At 35.0% G+C, this 23098-nt stretch overlaps 1 protein-coding gene across 2 annotated transcripts in view; it reads right to left on the reverse strand.

Moving 5' to 3' along the window:
• LOC100744027 (probable G-protein coupled receptor 158) overlaps positions 1 to 23098 on the reverse strand; it is a 165651-nt gene that overhangs the window by 31309 nt on the left and 111244 nt on the right. For both annotated transcript variants that reach the window (XM_024369671.2, XM_024369670.2), the window contains exons 6-7: positions 5276 to 5344; positions 3447 to 3556 (exon numbers count right to left, since the gene is read on the reverse strand). In XM_024369671.2, coding sequence (XP_024225439.1) covers positions 3447 to 3556; positions 5276 to 5344 — 179 coding nt within the window. The remainder of the gene's footprint in view (positions 1 to 3446; positions 3557 to 5275; positions 5345 to 23098) is intronic.

The raw sequence follows: 23098 nt of genomic DNA on the forward strand, positions 1-23098 counted from the left end.
TTTGGAAAATATTGAAGATTCAAACGGGAGAGACAGGCGAGAACTTTTGGATCGCAGACGCAGAGTTTTTATCGGAATTGGATTATTTTTAATCAGCAGGCAGCTTTACCGGGTTTGATCTGAGTGGTGATAAGTTTGGGGAAATTTAGACCGCGTATCTCGAAAGTTTGAAATTATAAGCTGACGCGCGTCATGAAATTCTTTAAAAGCGAGCAAAAGCTTGAAGAGCTTCGAATTTAGGGTTTTAAATCCTGGGAAATTCTTATGACGATAATTAGTTCGATAATGAATAATTTTTCCCATATATAATTCCTGAGTGTTAGAATATTTATTATATTAGCTTGCATATTAAATTTTAATTTTATAATATTAAACATAACATACTTAAGTTTTGAAATATTAGAACACACAGATTCTTCAAAATTGTGGATATCAGATTATTGGCTTTTCGATCAGTGAAGATACAGAGTATTTGCACAAAATTAACTTTTATTTGCAAAAAAAAAAAGGATTACTATTTTTGTGATTGTAACATTTGGTTTACGGTCACTCAGATGCGCATAAAACAATGAAACATATCCTTTCCTCTTTGGAATGCCGCAATTTGGAAATTAGATAATAGAAATTATAAAACCGAATTTCCTATTGCCAAACCTTTTTCCCTTTGAAACGCCGCAATATGAAAAATTGGGAAACCGAAATCTTATTATTTTCTTATTAGTTTCTCCCCTTTGAAATCTAATAATATAGAAAAATACATCTCTCGGTTTCAGGTAGCGATCGAGTTCTCAAAATGACATGATACTACGTGGGCGGGAGTTAATTAATAGATGATATCATGAAACTTCTCAAATTTCGTGGAACAATCGGTTAAGCAAGACAAAAGGAAACAGAGACGTGATCAGAGAGGCAATTTTGAGTTTCCAGCCGGAATTTCTAATTATGTGTGTCGATTTCTCGTGTAAGTCAAGCCTGTGCATTAGCTGGCTGAGTCGACTTCCGTTAATTATAACTTGCAGCTTCTGACAAAGTTGCACGTCGCGTCGATTAAGCGGCAACTTCGGCTAAATAACATTAGAATGCCGGAAACAAGGACTGGGTGTAATGGCGAGCGTACTAGTAGACGAAGAAAGAGAAAGTTTAACAGTGGACCCAGTGTAGCAAGTTTAACAGCAAGTTTCAGGGCCTTGGTTAATTGTGTTAGCTTCGACAACGAAGAAAAGTACATCGTCCACAGGATATTACAGCAACTTGCCGGTTCAAGGGTCAGTTTTGCTTCAAATGGCAGTTTAGATTACATTAATACGGCGTTAGTGAATATTAATAGTTCCTACATGATTTGAAAAAATATCATGTGACTTTAGTGAATTTTCTATGACTCAAACTATTTAAATAAATTTTCCCACGAATCAAATTAAATTTCAATTAGGCCTCAATAGATTTTCTTGCAACATTTCCATGTCATCGATAAATTTTCCTCTGACTCAAGTAACATTTCCACGACTTTAATAAATTTTTCCGCGACTCAAACAGAATTCCTATAACTCCAATAAATTTTCCTCTGACTCAAATAACATTTTCACGACTGGAATACATTTTACTATGACTCAAGTAACATTTCCATGAGTTCAATAAATTTTCCCGTAACTCAAATAAGACTCTCCTTCAATCACGATTATTTTCTTTAACTTTCCAAGCTTCTTTCAAGTTTCTATGCTTTCCATCTCACTAACTTCTGCCATTATCGAAAGAAAGAAATCGGAACGTGCCGTCCGCGGAAATCGTCATCCATCCCTCAACCCTTTAAAATAGATCAATGTTTCACGATGAAAGAGTGGTTTATCACTCGACTGGCGAAGAATACAGTAAAAGGACAGAATCGTGCTCACTTGGCCGAGCTTTGTTCGTCGAAAACGAGGTGCAGTCCGAATGGCTTACGAATTCCAGGGGCGAGCCACGAGAGCGTACTTTTATTTCTCTTCTTCGCAAACGAAATGGGCTGGGGCATGAAAGTAGAGGCAATCTTTGTCCCGGAATCTCCGTGCCCGACGGAAATCCTGCAGCTGCTCTTGAAACCAGCGATCTCGTGGGAAAAATCTTCGCAAAAAAGAAGAAGAAAACGAAAGGAACGATACATTACTCGTTGGTCGACGAAGCCACCGCTAGAAACTACTGACCTTCTTTTTTTTCACGTTTCAACCCTTCGGAGCAACTGAGTCAGAGGGTTGATCGGTGGAAATCTATCGAACGCGAGAAGTCGGGGACGAAAGCAAGAGAATGGAGACAGGACGGTGCACTTCTAACCGTGGGAAACGATTCTTCCGATTCTTTCCAACTAGGGGATGAAGTGCGAAAAGTGCCACTGTTTCATCGACTAGATTCTTTCGAGATCGAGGAAAATTGGCTGAACACTGTAAATTGGAGAATTGCGACAGACGAAATTTTTCTGACGTGTGACGGAAGAGATTGGAAAAGGAAAATCTGGTTGAGGAAAAGGATGTTTTCTTTTAGTTATGGGAAAACTGAATGACCTATGCGAAGTTTGGTGGGATTGGAAGGAGGTAGTGTAACTTTTGGAAGAAGATATTGACAGCTTAAGATGTGTCTCAAGTAACGGTAAGTCATGGAAAATTATTGTGAGTCACAAAAACTCATTTTGATCCATAGAAAATTACTCGGGTTTATGGGAAATCGTTTAAAGTTAAAGAAAATTTCTTAGCATAGAGAAGAATTTTTCTATTTAAGTATAACAGCTATTAGTATTCAAAGGAAAGTTATTCTAAATCAGTACAAATCACTCTGAACCATGGAAAATAATTTGGTGTTCAGGAAAATTCATTGTGAATAAGAAAACTATTTCGATGTAATGTAATGTAATAGTAAGAGTGTGAAATCTGTATAAATTGCTTTGACGGGCCATGGGAAATTATTTCGAGTCGCGGAGAAACATGATTGACTCATGGAAAATCGTTTGAAGTAGAGGAAAATTATTCTGACTTACGGAATGTCATTTTCACTAAGTTAAAATAATCGTTTTATTCAGATTAGGTTTAAATCGATTTAACTTTTGGCCCATATGAAGTTTAAAATCAAAATTCGTGGATTTCCATTTCCAATGAGATTCACCTCAAATATAAAGCAAACATTACAATGCTACTAAAACTTTCCCTAACTATTCTATTAATAATAAAACTATTCCTCAGAAAATTATACAATTATATAATATGAAATATAGTATTCGAAACTCGTCAGAACTGTTGGTTATTTAGGAATTCTGTAAGGAAATTAAAACGTACAACCGCGTAATTTTCCGCACGCGTGTCAGTGTGCAAATTGGAACTGTAATTTGAGTGAAGTGGATTCCCATTTGCAAAGCAAACATCGTTCGTCGGATCTTAGTATGGCACATGGAATTAAACATTTCCAACAACGCTATTTGTACTCACCGCCAAGTCTTTAACATGAGAGCTCCATAGGTGAGAGAAAACCCAATCTCCCTCAGCCACACACGCACTGTACAGGTTATGACGTTCGGACGTGGATACATTACTATCGTCTGAAACAAAGAAGTTGATTTCCATTTACCATAATTCAACGTCTGTGGAGAAAAGTTAGATTTACTTAGAAATTTGAGTTTCTTCTTTTTCTATGAATTCTTATAAATTGAATTTTTCTTGGCATCACAAGGGGCTTAGAACCGAAAATATTCCATTTAATAAAGGCAGATAGTATCGACAAAATCGTACTTCTTAGATTTTTCCTTTACAGCGCGCCATTATGATTTCGCAATATTTATCGCGAAAAGTATAAAAGTAACCGTAAAAAGAATAAAAATGACAAAAATTGAAAATAGTTTGGATGTAACAACAGTTGAAATTACAATAATTTATAGTAACCTCTCATAAATGTATAAAAATCCACAGTTATTAAACGCGGGAAAGAAAATTCCTACGACACAAGCACCGTTAAACGGACGATATAAAATCCCTACGATGCAATTATTCTTATAATCTAATGTTTCGAGAAATTAAACGAACGAGAAGTTCTCTCGATTCTTCACATTCTTTCCTCTCGACAGGAAAATTTCTTTCTCGTTCTACGGGTGCATCGCATGAGGATAATTGCTGATATCGAAAGAATGTTTTTCATGGAAGAACGCGAGCTCGCGTGCCGCGTCACGCTCTAAGATTAGGTTAATTTTCGTTTGAGCGGCGCTAGTATCGCCTTTGCTCCGCCATTTTCGTGTCTACAGATCGTCGGTTTCACGGTCACACAAGAGGCAAGTGTGCTCGATTGCCGGATAAAGACTTCCGAATGAACTTATCAATTGCATTTTATACAAGAACAGCTCACGCTGAATGGCTGTTTAAGCGGCTCTCAAATTACACGGTCCACCACTAGCGATTTATTCGTATAAAAGGCATCGATTAACTTTGTTATTATTCTTTATAACCGCCGTGAGCTTTAGTGTTTGTCGACTATTTTAGCTCTTCATCTTCTATTTTGAGGTTAGGTTGCAATTTGCTTCGGGATAGAGCTTCATTTGGTCTGATTCACTGATTTTGGCTAGGTTTAGGTTAGGTTAGCTTAGGTCTCTCTTGAGATAGAGTTCAATTTAGCTTGATTCACTGACTTTGTGATGGGTTTATGTTAGGTTCATTTCCTATCTTGATTAGGTTCATCTTAATTTTAGGTTAGGTTCATTTCCTATTTTGAGGTTAGATTTCAATTTGCTTCAGGATACAGGTTAATTTGATTTGACTCACTGAGTTTGGTTAGACGTAGTTTAGACTCGTTTCAGATCTGTTTTGGGACAGAGTTTAGTCGAATCTATGTTATATTTGAACAAGATTAGGTTCAGATTAAATTCTGATTCGTAAGTTAAGTTTAAATTAGATTAGATGAATGTTTTAATCGAATGTTTCTTTGGATATACTGAATGTGCTTTTAGGGGGAAATAGCACTATAGCTTTTTTCTTCTGAATGATATTTTAGGTCGAAGTGACATTATCGTGGTTCTCCTCTGATCATTTTTTAGAAAAAAAATGTCGTCATACCGGTTTTCTCTCTTATTTTATATTGAAAACTGCATGTTACATGAGAATAGTTTCATACGTATCTTATATAGTTCCTTTTTGTTTCAGTATGTAGCACATATAAAGTGTTTACATTAATTTTTCTGTATTTGTTTAAGAAGGAGAAATAGAATTATTATTTTTATAACCCACGTTTAAAATAAAATTTCGTGAAAATGTAGGTAGAGTATGCTACTTACCGTGCAGTATATGAAAAATGCACCTAGTACAATAACGCGTAGAAGAACAGGGCTTGCAGCTCTTACCACCTGCAACAAGAGAAAATCACCAGAAAATAAAATACCAGCTTCAAGCATTTTTACGACTATATCATTAAAATAATAATTTATTATATTTTTTATATTCATTATAATTGTCTGTTTTATTGTCCATCATCAAAGCTGTTGATTCTCTTTAGAATGAGAGCGTAGCAATATATAAAATACACGAAATAAGCGATATATTTTATTATTTACGTAATTAATTGTATTTATAGAGAGTATTCAACGATATAAAAGCTGACTTTTGTCGATTTATAATTATTTGTAAATAATTTGCTTAATCAATAATTATTGACAGTAAAAACATTGTTTTGTTACTGGTTCAAGAAGGTTAATCTACCGAAAAATAGCCAATTTCATATCGTTAATTAATTCGTTTGTCAAATACACAGCCAATTAAAAAACAAACAAGGAATTCTCGAATGAAGAATAGAATATTGGTAACAGTAAAAATTCCAATGATATCGCTTTTTTCCATCGATTGCAGACTATTGAACATTATCGGAAATTGGAAGATTTTCCGTTTCGCTTTGCTGTGCACGGTTTTAACTTTCAATACCCACATCATAGGTCATAGGTCAGTAGAATAATTCACGTTATATTTTGTATTAAAAGACGTAAAATTATTTCAGAAGATAAAATTGTCATCTTAAAATTTTAGGGAAAAATTATATTAAAACTAATTTACGAAATTCCACCACACCGATCCGAGACAAATTGAAATTATCCCAAGGCAGAAAATATCTGACATGAAAATCAAAGCATACGTAATAATTTATAAAGGAAAATACGAATCAAGCTACGTTAGAGTTAATTCAACGCGTTTCGTTCGCCTAAACTTCGAACGTTCATCATTCACAACATAAATTAAGCATCTATTGGGTTGGCAACTAAGTGATTGCGGACTTTGTCATTACTTGGTAATGGCAAAAGCCGCAATCACTTAGTTGCCAAGCCCAACCTAACCTCAAACTGTCGCTTGACGAGGCAGAAAGGCATCAAACTGATAATTATAATATTAGGTTGGCAACTAAGTGATTGCGGACTTTGTCATTAGGTGGTAATGGCAAAATCCGCGATCACTTAGTTGCCAAGCCCAACCTAACCTCAAACTGTCGCTTGACGAGGCAGAAAGGCATCAAACTGATAATTATAATATTAGGTTGGCAACTAAGTGATTGCGGACTTTGTCATTAGGTGGTAATGGCAAAATCCGCGATCACTTAGTTGCCAAGCCCAACCTAACCTCAAACTGTCGCTTGACGAGGCAGAAAGGCATCAAACTGATAATTATAATATTAGGTTGGCAACTAAGTGATTGCGGACTTTGTCATTAGGTGGTAATGGCAAAATCCGCGATCACTTAGTTGCCAAGCCCAACCTAACCTCAAACTGTCGCTTGACGAGGCAGAAAGGCATCAAACTGATAATTATAATATTAGGTTGGCAACTAAGTGATTGCGGACTTTGTCATTAGGTGGTAATGGCAAGATCCGCGATCACTTAGTTGCCAACCCCATAAAATTATTTAAACGCAAAACTACAATCGACACGATGATACTTAACGTAGGAATTAAAATAATTCCATGCAAACCCATCGATATACAGGAACATACGAGTAGAAAATATTCGTCAATGTTCAACAAATGGCGCAGAAAAAATATTTCGGCAATCTGAAGAAATTGGACGACAGCCACTTGAGAACCACTGACGAAGAAACGATTTACTCTGGCAACTAGAGACAAAGCTCGATGAAGAAGGGGTGGGCCGACGGATTTTTAATTGTCCAAGAGTTTCTATCAACTACTCGCTGCCTTCCACCCTCTTTCACCCCTTTCGTCCGTGACACAGTTTACGCAAGAAACAGACACATTATCGGAACTGCGGGGGTTGAGTCCATTAAAATAGGAAATCGGAAGTTGGCGAATTGCATTGGACGAGAAATAACTGCAGTCAGTGCTGAACTTGCCAGACACAATGGGAACCGGTGCCTTTCACAGAATGCTTTTAGTTTCTTAATCCGACAAGATTTCGTGGCTCCAACCCCTTTACCTCTTCGAGTTGCGTCGATAAGCGACTCTTCCTTCTTAGCTTAATATCGTCCCATTTACTTTAACTCTGTCCGACAGTTTTTTTAATTCTATCTCCCATTTTATTCTTTTCTCGATTTTCCCACGATGAGTTTTGCTCAAGTCAAGCGTAGGTGGAGGGGAGGGGGCAAGAAGCGCTGTACGACATCTTCAGATACAGCAAATTATGTGAATATTGGGGTGGTTTCTGTGGAAGATGTTTACGTGTACATTGTGCATTTTTACGTAGATTTGTATCTTCGTAGACTATTATATGGTTGGCAACTAAGTGAGTTAGTTGCAATAGAAGTGGAAATAAATAAGCAGATATTTGTTTCACCTGTTAAATATTGTAATTTTTGTTAATTATTAATTATTAAATATTGTAACTTCTAATTATGTATATATTGGACGTTATAAATATTTAATGATAATAGAATAATTGGAGAATATCGGAAATTATAAATGTTAGATTAATATTTAAATAGCAAATTTTGAGGATGCGATTAAAGAGATTTTGCTCAGAGATTGTTCGTTCGTTGTATTAATTAGAAATTAATTAATGTAATAAAAATAAATTTTTCTTATATTATAGTCTTCATATATAGCAACCTAACATTATTCCTCAACGATTCAGCGCAATATTCGTCACTTTAGGTTTCCACAATCTCTGGTCAAGTGACACAGAAATCGAAGAATCGACGAAAATAATTGAAATTAAATAAAAGAAGATAGAGACTTATCATCTTTTTATATTCTACATCATTACACATATCAATTTGTTACATTAATAATATAGAAATATTAATTGCTAGATTATAAGAATAAATTGTAGAAATTATGGGAATAATTTATAAAAAATTCTCTTAACGATCCGCTGCAATATTATAATCGATCGACGATAGCTGCTATTATATATCTGGTTATGGTTACGAGAAACTCGACGAATGGTCCTATAATTCGCGTCGATTGCAGGAACATGTACAATATGCACAGTCGTGTTTAAATATTTGCCATCGAGCAAAATATTTGCAGCTCGACGTGCATTCGTTTGAACAGCATCCCTGCAATGTTTCGCTTGGAATTCGCACGGAATAATATTGGCCAGCCTGGCTACGCATCGGCCTCCATCGAGTCAGACTTCTTCCTCCGTTTCTATTAGGTTGGCAACTAAATGATTGCGGGTTTTCTCAATATCACCTAATGACAAAACCCGCAATCACTTAGTTGCCAACATATGAAAATAGCCTGGTGGTTTCGAAATATCGTAGCTTGTTCGATAACCTTGATAACGTGCTTTGCCACGGATGAAATCAACTGACAGAGATAAGGGAAAAAATTAGTTGCGCCTTCACGTCGACGTGTGAAGTCCGGTAAGTTTCAGTAGCATAGGTCTGTCAGTAGTCAGACGTTGCGAGTAGAGCAGCCGTGAAATATCCCAGGCGTATCAGTCACTTGTCCAATATTTCCCTTACAACTAAGTTCAAACAATTACTGCGAAGCTCAACCCATAAGCCATTGCTCTTCCATCTTTATTTGCACAATATTACAAATGCTTTGTACGATATTAAAAATTACTTACATAACAGAATTAAGTTAAACGCTCAGTTAGGAAATTTCTTCTAATTTTTGCTGAATGATCTTGCTTCAATGGTGTGCGTGTATTTTAACAAATGTGAATTGACGAATTGATAAATATGGAAAATTATAAACGACGGAATAATTGTCGATTGAAACAGTGAATTGAATAATGCGAGTGCAAATGAATCTTCCTAATGTTTAATTCTGAACGTACAGCATCCTCTCTTCGTTTTTTTCTTTTTTCTGATATATCTGATTAAATGTGCTAATTATTTCAGTTATTTTATACATACGATAAATGCAAAGGTACAGCACTAAATTGCTGTAGCCAACGAACCTAGAGAATAATACTGGGTTAAATAATTCCTTGGAAGCATCTTATCCACAAAATGTCTCGTTTAAATGCATTAGTTTCCCTTTAGTGTGGCGTCTTTTATGGTATTCTTCTCTTGACACGTTGCACGATGCTTTCTCCCCCTTCTTTCACTCGGGGCAAGCACTTTCTTTCCCTTTGAACATTTCCTTCGAGTGGCTTTTTCGACGGCTCCTTTTTCTCATTTCACCATCCACGGTGACTTTTCACAAAAATATTTCGCCACGTCTTGCGATCTTAAATTTCATTAAAGTAACTCCTTTTACCCTCTACGTCGCCACTATCTCGCTGATTAAATGCGTTTCCGCCCTGTTCGCGTCCCGCTCGAAACCCATTTTCTCATTATATGTCGTTTAAATGCGCTTCTGCCGTTTCCACTCTTTATTTAACCTATTTCCCCTAACGATCGTATCTTATGGGGTAGCAGCACCCCTTTTGCCTCCACGCCAGTGTCCAACAAGACACACTTATAAACATATTATAAACATACGCGTCATGTATTTTACGTATTACAAATATACGAATATTCTAAAATTTATACAGGTAGGTAGGTCCGTACAATTTTCTATGAACATTTTCTATATTGTATGTAAAGTATTCCATGAACGATTGGTCTTCGAGAGTCGTGAAAGTGGGTAGTATTATTTTATTCGTGATTTTTAAAAAAATTTTTTTTTATGTAAATTTATAACTTGAGAAATGCAACGTTAGTTTTGCAGTAACGCATGTGACGACTGCGGTAAAAGCAGAGAACAGTATAAACCATCGGGACGTTTTTACAATCAGTGCGGAATCGTCCCGCGGGAGCCCACATAAAAAATGTAATTTAATCCAGCGTTGAACACGCTGCTCGTGCTTAAAATGGGAAAATATCGCGACAATGTGCACTCGAATCTCCCAGGTTTATGATTATGGCTGCGAGACAGACTGTTCGCAGACGAATGGCGAACGTGTTCTTCGACGGCAGATGGTGACTATAAAGACACAGCGGTCGAAATTTTGTCACTGATACGTTTTGATCGACGATATCAGATGCTTATGATGATTTCATTAGTAGAATTTCATTTCTGGATTCGAAATTTCGTTCGCCAATCCAACATCGACGATTACGAGGCCGTGACGATCGAAAATTGGTGACTATAAAGTCGCAGTAATGAAACGCTGATAGCTACAAAGTTATAAAAATTGAAGATTGGAGACTATAAGATCGCAAGGACTAGCGACTGTAGACGCGCGGATATTGATGATCCTAAAGCTATCGTGGTGAACAATTGGCGCAGCGATTAGTAGTCAACGACTATAAGAAACGTGGAAATTGAAAACTGGAAGCTGTGAATCTATTTAACTGTATAACTGTAACTGTGAAATCCCACCAATTAAAAACTGGCGACTACAAAGCTACAGAGATGCAGGATTAATAACTGTAAAGATGTAGCAATTGAAAATTGCTGACTGTAGGTGCGCGAAAATTGAAAATTGGTGACTACGAAGCTGCGACAATTGGAAATTGATGACTATGAAGTCGCAGCAAAGATCTGGCGATTACAAAACCAGAGAAATAAAACATTGTTGACTATAAAGTCGTTACGATCGAAGATTTCTGACTATTATAGAAACGCGGAAATCGAATATTGGTAAATGGAAGATGGTCGCAGCTTTTACGCGTTTTATGTTCCGACGTCCTGCCGAGTTATTTTTATTTCACGCGTACAATCGCTCGTCAATGTTCCTTCCATCGGACAAACACGCTCGCTAAGAAACAAGCACCGCAATTTTTCATTTTTATAGCGAATTTGTCATTCGAAGAAAGCGTGTACGTGGTCCACTGGCAAAAGTAACGAAAGTACATTCGTGCAAGTTTCTTTGGGTTTCATTTCAAAGAAGCATGGTTGTAATCTGAGTAGAGGTCCCTTGGGAGATGATACACGCGATGGAAAGGCTTTTACTGATCCCTGGAACGATGACAGAAACCTTCGTTCGTCGAAACTGGAAGAAAGTTGGCTGGGAAGGGTCGCGACCCTTAAAAGGGTCGTCCTGGATATTTCTGATCGCGATTATTTTTATTGAATATTTTATTGCCAGCCTTTCAGCGTTTATTTATTTCTATGTAGCCAGAGAAACGTTTCTCCCTCGTTCTTTTATCCGAACGTTTGGACACCTTGTGCAATTTGATTAAAGCACTGATATTAACTTTATGTTTCGAAAATAATTTATAAATATCATATATTCTGTATATTTATAATATATTATGTTAGATAAAGTCATAAGTTAATTTTGTCTTTCTACTGTTGTATTTAGAAGAAAATTTGAATTTGCGAAAATCTTCGAAGAAAGTTTAAATTGAAATCTGAAAAGAATGCGATGAAAATATAAATTTAGCATTTAGGAAATATTCCAAGACATTGTCTGTTCTATTTAAACAATTCATCGATACATCAGTGTGTAACAATCAAATCTCAACAATTTTCGTATGTTGAAATTGACAATTTTTAGAAATCGAGCAGCGTAAATTCGCGTTTTCCGAAATTCATGGACCATTAGGAAATGAAGCAAGAGGAAAGATCAAGAAATGCTGTCGACAATGATGTTTTCAGAGATATCACTGGAAACAATCCATGGCAAATAGCAGGAGAAATAACATCTCGAATAGAAATAAGCCATTCCATAAGTGTTCCTCTTGGCTCATATAGGAGACGTAAAGAGAATGAACTAATATCATGCCATTTATTATTGCCATTTCATTACGTTGTACAAATAAATAGAACCCTGGATAACTATCGCATTATGGAACAGGCTGTTCGTCAGCTGAGTTATAATTGTAACCGCATATAATGGAAAAATATTGCTTTTTGAAAAGCGAAAAAATCAATAAATTTGAAAATATTAATGACACCGTTCTTTCGATGTAGATGATCAACCTACGCTTTGTTCTTTATCGATAATAATATTAAAGATAGTCTAGTATCAATTGTAAGGTACAACATTGTTATCACGATATTTTAGGTTGGCAACTAAGCGATTGCGGATTTTGCCATTACCACCTAATGACAAAACCCGTAATCACTTAGTTGCCAACCCAATATTGCAATTATCAGTTTGATGGCTTTCTGCCTCGTCAAGTGACAGTTCCAAACTCTTTTGCTATATTTTACGGAATCAAAGTTGACATTTAAAGTTACGAACAAATTTCCAGCTCTGAAATTTTGTTACTGGTGGAAGCGCCCCTTACGTAAGTCTCCTCCTCCTATACGTAAGTCTCCTGCCCCGATACGTAAGTCTCTACCTCGCTAACATCAAGTCTTCGTCGTCGCGTCACACACTTCGCCAATAATTTTCAATATGAAGAAATATTAATGAATTGAAATTTAATTCGAAGAAATATTAATGAATTGAAATGTAATTCGAAGAAATAAAATCGAATGATTTTATAAATCGCGAATACCCGTCGTTTATTTTGAAAATATTCTTCGAACAGTTCGATCAACTTATCGATAAACGTTGGATGTCTCTCATTGGCGACGAGGTAAAAAAGGAAAAGGAATCTCGTTCGCTAAGGAGCATGGAGTAGCTGCGTTTATTGGGAGGATATAGCAGCATCGTGGAGGTTCTCCTTTGTAACGAACCTCCGGGGAAATAAGAGCGGAGGGCTGTTAATACAGACTGAACTGCGCTGCTTGCTTTCTGAGAGCTGGATTTTCTATTTCATTAGCGATAACGCGTATCGTTTCCGTCCTACAGCCATTTTAATTTTTATTCCTCGCTGTTTACTGTCCTGTGGTGCACGAGGGTGTTGCTGCAATCAACTTCGCTTCGTCGTTTCTCAATTTTTCTTCTCGTCCGCCTGTTCCATCAATTCGTAGCTTCGGCAGATTTAATACGAGAAATGTCAGAGAAAAATATTTATAATGTGCAATTCCAGACGCGAAAAAAAATGTTCTTGTACGTACAAATGTATCGTTCGATTTTATTAAAAGATTTTATAAATGTGTGGAATGTTATAAATATGATAACGCGTAAACGAAACGTGATAATAATTATGTGATATATAGCAATAATATGTAATGATATACGAATATATTGCTTGTATTATAAATATAATTTACAATGATTAGGTCATCGCAGAAGTTCATTTTTTATTGTGGTATTTACAGAAAAATTGGAAACATACTGTGCAAATGCTGTGGAAATACATTTCAATTTATTCAAATTTCATTCTACAATTTCCAGATTTTTTCCATACACAAAGACACAGAACGTGCAAGAAACACTGCGTAAATATTTGCTTGGGAAATTTTATTGACACCCTGTATATTCTCCAGATAGTCCCTCAAGTTACTACTTGTTTCATTCGCTGTAAAACATTTTTTTAACTGGCAAAAGATTTCACAATACTGGTACGAACAATTTCACTGAAACATATTTTTGAAAAAGCACGAAAGCTTCAGGTTGACGACACGATGTCTTTCCCAGAAATTTGCAAAGAAATTGTAGAACGATTGTAATCCTTTAAACATTTTTATGGTATTTACAGATACGTTTCAAATTTTCTTCTAAGTACCACAGTGGAAAGACAAAATTAACTTATGACTTTATCAATTGTAATATACATAAAAATTAGATATAAAATGTTCAATTAATGAAATATTTTCATAGGTGGAAAATTCATCAAGTTTAGAAGGTTCGTAAAACCGATAAAACGAAACAAAAAATTTAGAAAAGAATTCGGGAAATTCATGAAATTCACAAAGCTGGTGAAACAAAAATTCGTTCATAAAAACAAGTGTTTTGTTAAATCATCGTGAACACGCCAACCATTGTACATTTATAATACAAAGTGAATTAAAAAATTCGCTTATAATTGAGACGGAGTTACTGCTCTATTGTTGCCAAGCATTCTTCATTCTGTCAACAAAATTCCATTACTGCCGCAATGTAGCAAAGAATCAATTCGCTTTCAGATAGATGGATGTATCTGGCACACCTGTATACTTCTTTTTAATTATTTCGAGGATGAGATCGATATCAGTTAAATTGCTACTTGCTCGAAGCTCGTGTGCTTCTTTTAATTGATTCGAACGAAGGAACACGATTCGATTTCATGAAAGATTTATAGTTTCACGATGATTCATGGTCGAATTCAATTTCTTCGATTTAGTTGCTATACCGTACACGATGCATCGTAGATCAAACTGTTGAGAGAGAACGAAACACTCTTTAGGGTCAAGGTCATTCTCCTTTGCCACTTTTCAATTCTGTTCTTTGTACGAAGAAAGGCCACGCGAGATTATGTTATTGGGTTATTTGTAAAATTCGTGGCGAAGTCGGAGAAAGATTCAAAGGAAACGTACTTTTCATAGAATTGACATTTTATCGAATGTACCAGCACTTGCAGCAAATTTCTGAATTATTTTCAATTTTAGATATTTTGGCAATTTTCATACTTTCTTTATTTTCATTGCATCGATGTGTATGTAAATTGAAATATGTGTTATGCAAAAGAATTGTTTTTTTACCGAGATTTTACTTTTTTAATGATATTCTCAAAAATATAAATCTTCATAAAAATGGAAACAGTCTACTTGCGATACATACGAAATTTCATTAGCACTAGGATTAGAATTTGAAAATAATCTGAGAAAATTCTTTGAAGAATTAATATAGCCGGAGGAAATTCCAAAAATTTGGAAACAGGAACGAACGTTGGAATTCGAAAATAATATTTGAGAAATTTGCCGGAAAATTGAAATTATTCGCCGAAATTGCGAAATCGGACAAGCGGCACGAACGTCGGAATTCGAACGTAATACGAAGGAATTTTTCGAGAAGCGGAAACGATAAAAAAAAAAGCTACAAAAAGTTCGATGAGTCACAAAATCTGTGTAATCTTGAGGATAAGTGTCGTAAAAGATATTCAATGTATGAAGCCATTATTTGTGAAGGAAGTTATGTTAATGTTTACACGGATGAACTATAATAATTCGAGCAATTTGAAATCGTTTCGTGAAAGTTGAAACCGGCTCGTGAAAGTTGAAACCGGCTCGTGAAAGCTGACATAGGTTCGTGAAACTTGAAACCGGTTCGTGAATGTCGAAATTGATTCGTGAAAGTCGAAATTGATTCGTGAAAGCTGAAACCAGTTCGTGAAAGTTGAAACCGGTTCGTGAAAGCTGAGATTGGTTCGTGAAAGCTGAGATTGGTTCGTGAAATTTGAGACCGGTTCGTGAAATTTGAGATCGGTTCGTGAAACTTGAAACCGGTTCGTGAAACTTGAGACCAATTCGTGAAAGTTGAAACCGGTTCGCGAAATTTGAGATCGGTTCGTGAAAGTTGAGACCAATTCCTGAAAGTCGAGATCGGTTCTTGAAATTTGAGACCGATTCGTGAAAGTTGAGACTAGTTTGAAAAATCAGAATACTCATGAGCTTAGACCTGAATAAGGGTAGTGGAAAAAATATTATATATACGAATGCATCATTTGAAAAATGAGGAAGGGAGAAAGGGCAGAATTGCCATCGAAGAAGATAACTTTTAAAGATATATTACCGTAATTAAGAATTATTACTGCAAATAATTGACGACAATGGGGAACCAGCGTTTCGTGCGAAAGTAAGCCAATCTACTGTTGTCGGTCGTTTCGTTCAAATAGGAAAAGTAAAGAGAATGGATAAATGGATTTCCTGTCGCTTTCAACGAACAAACAAAATCCATTTTCAAGATTTATTATCATCTGCGATTACAAGTGGATGTTATCAATTTTCGTGTCACTTTTTAACATTGGTAGCAGCATAATTCAGAAAATAATGATTTAAAATGGCTTGATAAATTTCTATAAAATTGCAAAACACCTCACTAGAAAGATTTTTGTAAATTTGAGGCAATAAAGTGGAGGAAAAATAGCTGGCAGCAAAACGATGAAAAGTCTATTATTAAAGAATAGGAAATTTTTCCTATGAAGCCATTCATTCGTCCAATAAATGGGAAAAACATTGAAAACTTAATCGAAAACCAATATCGTTTATGACTTCAATTAAAATTCTATTAAATCGATCCTTATGAATTTAAAACGAAATTACATAAAAGCATTAAAGGACTGCACAAAACAAGATGGATATTATTTTAATCAAACGCACGATATTTCGAAGAAAGAGCAACCGTGATTGAAGTTTTATTTGAAAGCCATCAACCGGATATTACAAACGTCGTTTTCCATCACGAAGATGACGGAAATTTTATAGAACGTTCGAACAAAAGTAACAGACTTATTCTACCTTGGTCTGCACGAAATTTGTTGCTGCAAAAATGTTCAAATATTTCTCAAAGAAATTCAATATGAAAATATTTCTCCACGAAATACTGAAACATTATACTCGAACAAACGCATTATCAAGAAACACAGGCAAATAAAAGAAATTCTTCTGAATCAGTCGATAAACGTCACACGTTATAAAAATATTTCTCATAAATTATTAGCAAATTGCTACAAGCAAACTTTTCTTTGTCGACGTAGTTGATATATCGTGGCCGACGATACAATAAAATTTAATGAGCAAACGACGAAATTCAACGATATTTCACCTACACCAACCTAATATATTCGACGAAACAGCTGCCTTTTTGTCTAGCCAGTCGCGAGTTCGCGTAACTCGTTTCCATTCGGCTCTTAATTTCCCCCAGTGGTCTGGCCGTGTCGAGCAAAACGTTGTTTCGTTATGGCTGGCCGCGAGAAACGAAAAAAGAGAGAAAGGCAAATGGACATGGCCGCGCATATTTCACCGCTTTTTTCCCTTTTCTTATCGACCCACCACCTTTTTTCTCTACCACTAACGACCAGGCGAATACTTGTATGGTCCTGAGTATTCTCCATCGAGCAAATCTATCTTCTCCATCTGTTCTCAGGATTTTGCTATTTTTGTAATTATTACAATTTGGATTTTTTAAGGTTGAGACGAAATGAAATTACAAAATGGAAAGTGGTGGAAGAAGAAGTAGAAGTATTGGTAACTAAGTGACTGCGGATTTTGTTATTAGGTGGTATCGACAAAATCCGCAATCACTTAGTTGCCAAGCGAATATTAAACGTACTGATGCAATGAAACGGTGTCGTTACGACGAACACGATAAAAATGTTAACGAAGAGGTGGCTTTTCACGCTGAAGTATTCGGGGCATTCGAAAGAGGACTTAGATGGTTCTAATAATCCTGGAATCTTGAAATTTGTAATTTTCCGAATTTCCAAAGCCTTCGCATTTCAAGCGATTACAGATTTCCTGAACCTCAAATTTTCAAAGTATGAAATTTTAAAACTTTTAAATTTGAAATTTCAAAATTTAAAAAATTTAAAAATTTAAAAATTTAAAAATTTTAAAAATTTAAAAATTTAAAAATTTTAAAAATTTAAAAATTTAAAAATTTTAAAAATTTAAAAATTTAAAAATTTTAAAAATTTAAAAATTTAAAAATTTTAAAAATTTAAAAATTTAAAAATTTTAAAAATTTAAAAATTTAAAAATTTTAAAAATTTAAAAATTTAAAAATTTTAAAAATTTAAAAATTTAAAAATTTTAAAAATTTAAAAATTTAAAAATTTTAAAAATTTAAAAATTTAAAAATTTTAAAAATTTAAAAATTTAAAAATTTTAAAAATTTAAAAATTTAAAAATTTTAAAAATTTAAAAATTTAAAAATTTTAAAAATTTAAAAATTTAAAAATTTTAAAAATTTAAAAATTTAAAAAATTTTAAAATTTTAAAAATTTAAAAATTTTTTAAATTTAAAAATTGGAAAATTAAAAATCTCAAAATTCCTGCAGTGTTGGTTTGTAAATACCGCCTTTTAAACTTTTAAATTTGAAATTTTTTAAATTTTAAAATTTTAAAACTTTAAAAATTGTAAAAATTTAAAAATTGGAAAATTAAAATCTCAGATTTCCTGCAGTACTGTGTTGGTAACTAAATGATTGCGGATTTTGTCATTAGGTGGCAATGGGAAAACCCGCAATCACTTAGTTGCCAACCCCATAAAACGAAGAAACGACAAGTTTGTTGGCGATGCCCGAACGACAAAGTCGAAGAAGAACAGTCAGAGTTCAGCCGGTCGACAATGGCTCGCCTTTGGCCAATGAGTTGCCCCCTGTTGCTAACTTGCGTTAAAAGGACGCTTCTCTTAATTTTCCAGCCAGTAGATCCGAGAGAGTAGATTAAATTGCATTAATTTTTAACGATTTCGCGCTCTAATGCTGCTGCCATATTGCAAAAATGTTCCACGAATTCATTAAAAATGAACTGGTTTCGGGTTAAAACTTTTCCAGACACGAACCTTGTTCCTTAAAGTGTAGTTCTTGGAAATTTTTCACCACCTCCGTGAACTTTTCTTAATCTTGGCTTATTTGCATCCTTTGAAATATGTACGTCTGGTAAAATAGAATTTCCAGATTTCAATGTATATTTTGGAATAATTTTGGGCAGTTTCATAAAACAAAAATTCTCGATCGTTCGTAATGAAATAAAATATTTGAATTTTTATTACTGGAGATACTTGAAACTTTTATGCAATTTCCAAACTTTTCTATCCTTCAGCGACTTGGATAGTTTTAAACGGAACCCTCCAATTTACATATTTCCTAGTATTTCTAATAACATGAAGTTTCGAAACTTTAATATGTTCTATTACAAAGTTGTCCATTTTTTAGATTTCTAAAACTTTCACAAAATATAATTTTTTACAAAAGAAGAAATCTTAACTAGAAACGATAAAGCCAAAAGCATCATGCTGCAACATAAACTTATTTAAGTTTGTCCAGGACCTAACACTTGACTGCCAGTAAGGAGTATCGCGCGGTTTTAGTCAGCCACCTGTCCTGAACCTATTGACCCACACTACTGACAATAACTGAACCGTCTGTTCATACGTACATTGACCAAGAATTAATTCAAAATTAATTAGGAGCATGACCTAATTTTTGTCAGGCATCTATCGCGTGTCCATTATATTTCCTGCCATCGACGATCATTTCTTGGATTACATATCTGTTTATGTGTATACCAGCCGATATTATTGGGCTTTTAATTCAATTATGAACGTGAACAGATTTTACAGTCTAATAATTGCTGTAATAATAAAAAGAGTGGTAAATTTTGAAACTTGTATTCATCAGGAAATTTTTGTATTCTCAAATAACATCAGGGTTTTGCGATTTTCAAATTTTACTTATATGTTTCTTGGGTGCAGAAGTCTTTAAAATTTGCATGGAGAGGAGATAAAATATACTGATAATAATATCCAAGTTTTTGTGTTGTGTGTCTGTCAATACATTGATCTATACTACTGCCAGCCATTAAGAACTACTTTTACATTGTAATCAGACACGTATCTGACAATGTATCCGACCAATATCGCTACTTACTATTGAAAACTTGTTAAAAAGTTTCTAAATAATTTACCTCACTTTTCAAATTTTAATCAGCCATTGGTTTTTCGCATTTATCGACAATACGTATCGAAGATTATTGAAAATTGTGCATTCTATTGGAAATTAATCAGAACGTTGATCGTTGCAAACTACTGTCAAGCTGAAAAATTATTTGTTGGGAAATAGATCGACCAATACTACTGTTAGTCACTGGAAACTACGTATTTCAGGTAGATTTCAATCGCGTGTAGGTTTTGAATCGGAAACTATTACTGTTCTATCCAACAGACTGTATGTATGCTGTATTTCGTGTTTTCGATCACAGAATCGTCTAACCATATATCGTCCTATACCACTAGCTCCGAGCTATACGACAATTTTCCCAAACTGCCGAAAACTTTTCCCTCATAAATAGGAATCTGGTGAACTTCGCAGCGTGCAATAAATTTTCCTTCCTCATAAATCGAGCTGTTGCACTCGTCGAATAAGTCAACGGAGAATCAAAAAATTAGAAATAATTTCTGACAGGATTCTTGAGTAGCTGGTCTATTAAAAAAATAGTCGAAGATAACTAACTTTTTTTCTGGGATTCTTAACTTAAAAAAAAAACATTATTTAACGAAGATTGAACAAATATCTGGTGGCTAAAACGTAGGAACGTTATTCTTAGCGATTCGCAGTGATTCAGATCGATATATTCTCGTACATTCACATTCGGATTGCATATAAATAACTCGCTAGTATTACCATAAGTAACATATATTGGTATTACTATAAGTAGTAATATCGATCATCAGACACATATACAGACAGGCAGCACGATATTTGAATTGTCTCCAAGTAGTATTGACCAGTGTATTCACCGGGATATTTCCAATTGAAATTAATTCTCCATAACTGTAAAAACAATTCTTCTCGACTATCGACAGTACCAGTCGATATGGTGAAAGAGTTAATGGAAACACAATTAATCGATACTATTCAACATGATCCAGCACGTCTTTAATTAATTTTCAATACTCGTGAAATTAGAAATGACAAATAGTAATATCAGAGTCAATGTATAGACAACCAATGCAAACTTGCGAGTATCCCTAATTAATTTGCAGTAGTTAGGGCCAATATTTGTACAGGCACGTGACTTCCCTCAGTGTTTACGAGCGTAAAAAAAAAAAAAGAAAAATGGCTTCCTAAAATGGAAGAATAATTTCACTTAATTGCGAGTAGTATCGATTAATATCGATGCAGGCAGGTCTTTGATTAAACTGTAGAAACAATTGCAACCAATAATAGCAACTTGAAACCATGTCTCTGGCAGACTAATTTCCTTCGTAATTTACCTCTCGGCGAAGAAATACGTGCGTAACGAAGAAACGGGTTCACTGAGAGCTCGCGAGATTACGTTTTTGCAGGCCGACGGTGGATTTGCATTTATCTTACTCCGTATTCTGTAATTAGATTAAACGCTTGAAGAAAGACGGGGACTGGCTGACTGCAAATGAACAAATTCGTCGGGTCTCTCGACGTTGATTTTCACTTAACTTCCTCGGAGCTGTAAAAATTACCTTCGTTAACATTCAATCGGCCTGTACAATACGAGCCTGAATGCTAAATAAAATGTAGCAGCCTGATGATCAGCGAGACACTGGCCCAATTCTCACATATAGATATATTTTAATTTTTACAAATTAAATAGGTCCGTTCGCCAAGTAATTCCATTTCTTTCATCATGCTCTTATTTCCTTTGAGAAATACCATGAGGTTTTCATTTACGATACACTTCTTTAAAGTTCATATTTATCATTTATTTACTTATCTTAGTTTGGAAATTGGAAATAATAGCCACGAACGTGGTTGTATCAATGTCCCTTAGAAAGTAAGTCTGATCAATGTAGTAACATACTACTTCTACCTTTCTGCATGAAATTTCTATGTCAAGAGTTGCTGAAAGGATTTTTATTGTAATTTCATTATCGACTGACAATATCTGCATTGTGTATATCTCTTAAAAAATGAAATTTTAATTAGCACAGAGGTGGCAAAAGGGTTTCAAATTAATTCATTGTTTAATATGATAACTGGAGACTAAAGTGTGAAGTTAATGTATTTTTAGATGAAAAATTTATTTTCTCAAGGATCTTCTGCATTTCTGTGTAACATAATAGCATCACAAATTTATTATGATAAGATCACAGTTGATTATCGCGATGAAAAGTGGCTAAGTCAAATCTAAAATTTGTTTCTTAATTTATTATCTGAATTGGAGAATCTTACATATAGCGAAATTACAAATTCTGTGGAAGGAAGAGTTTTCGTTGAAAAGTGGCCCAATTAACGAGAAAATTCCGCATCTGAAACAGTCGTTAACTAAACAATAACCCAACGAACAAATCTTACAGTGAATTTACCATAATAAAAAATTGTAACTCTACAAAATTGCTACAAAAAACAGTAAATTGGTCATTTTATACAAGACCAAACTGGAACATCGCAGTTTATATTTCAAGACGGCGGATTCTCAGACCCAGTCATCAATTAACCATCTTTTATTCACTTTAACATGGGCGCAGTACCAAGCTGTTAAATAACGAGCCACGTACCAGGTGGCCAATGAATAATACATGCAACAACGTTGTATCCATTGGCCACAGAAGCAGCGTGCAGGTTTGCTGACGCGGCACGGTGAGTCAGAATTTTCAAGAGCAAATTCCAGCTGGTTTGGCAGGCGTTCGCAATTCGCAGATGGCCGGGGATTCGCACAATCGTCTACGTGATTCGGTCGTCGTGTAATAATTTCTGGGACAGTAACCGTTGCAACTATGGCGACTTGTAACGCTAATGGGCCACGGGCACGTCGCATGTGCGGTCTCATTACCACTTTGATCGTCAACCGAGGGTCAGTTTCAGCGATGCTGTTCCATTAAACTCCACGTTTAATTGTCCATTCGTGGTGCTTCCTGAGCGACAGGATCGTTAGTCTTCTGACGAGAAGAATGCTAATTGTAGCGTGAAATATGATGGTCGATATGGCGAATCAAGTAATCAGTCGGAAATTATAGCGAAACTTTGGCCTGAACCTTCATATCATCGACAGACTTTCGATTTCAGTGGTAGACGCTCGTATAAGTCAGCCGGGGAACAAAACACAAGAAATAAGAATTCCCAGTGATGGTTTCCGAGTTGTATGTGGGATTTTATGTATTCCATAGGTGGGGCGAAGGTAGCAGGTCCGTTTTAATTGATTTTAAACTCGCCAATTAATTGGTTACTTTTAGTTTGACGAAAGAAAAATAAAAGAAAAGATGTATGTG

Source organism: Bombus impatiens, unplaced genomic scaffold (assembly GCF_000188095.3).
Source record: "Bombus impatiens unplaced genomic scaffold, BIMP_2.2 scf_0637, whole genome shotgun sequence".
NCBI classification, from domain to species: Eukaryota; Metazoa; Arthropoda; class Insecta; order Hymenoptera; family Apidae; genus Bombus; species Bombus impatiens.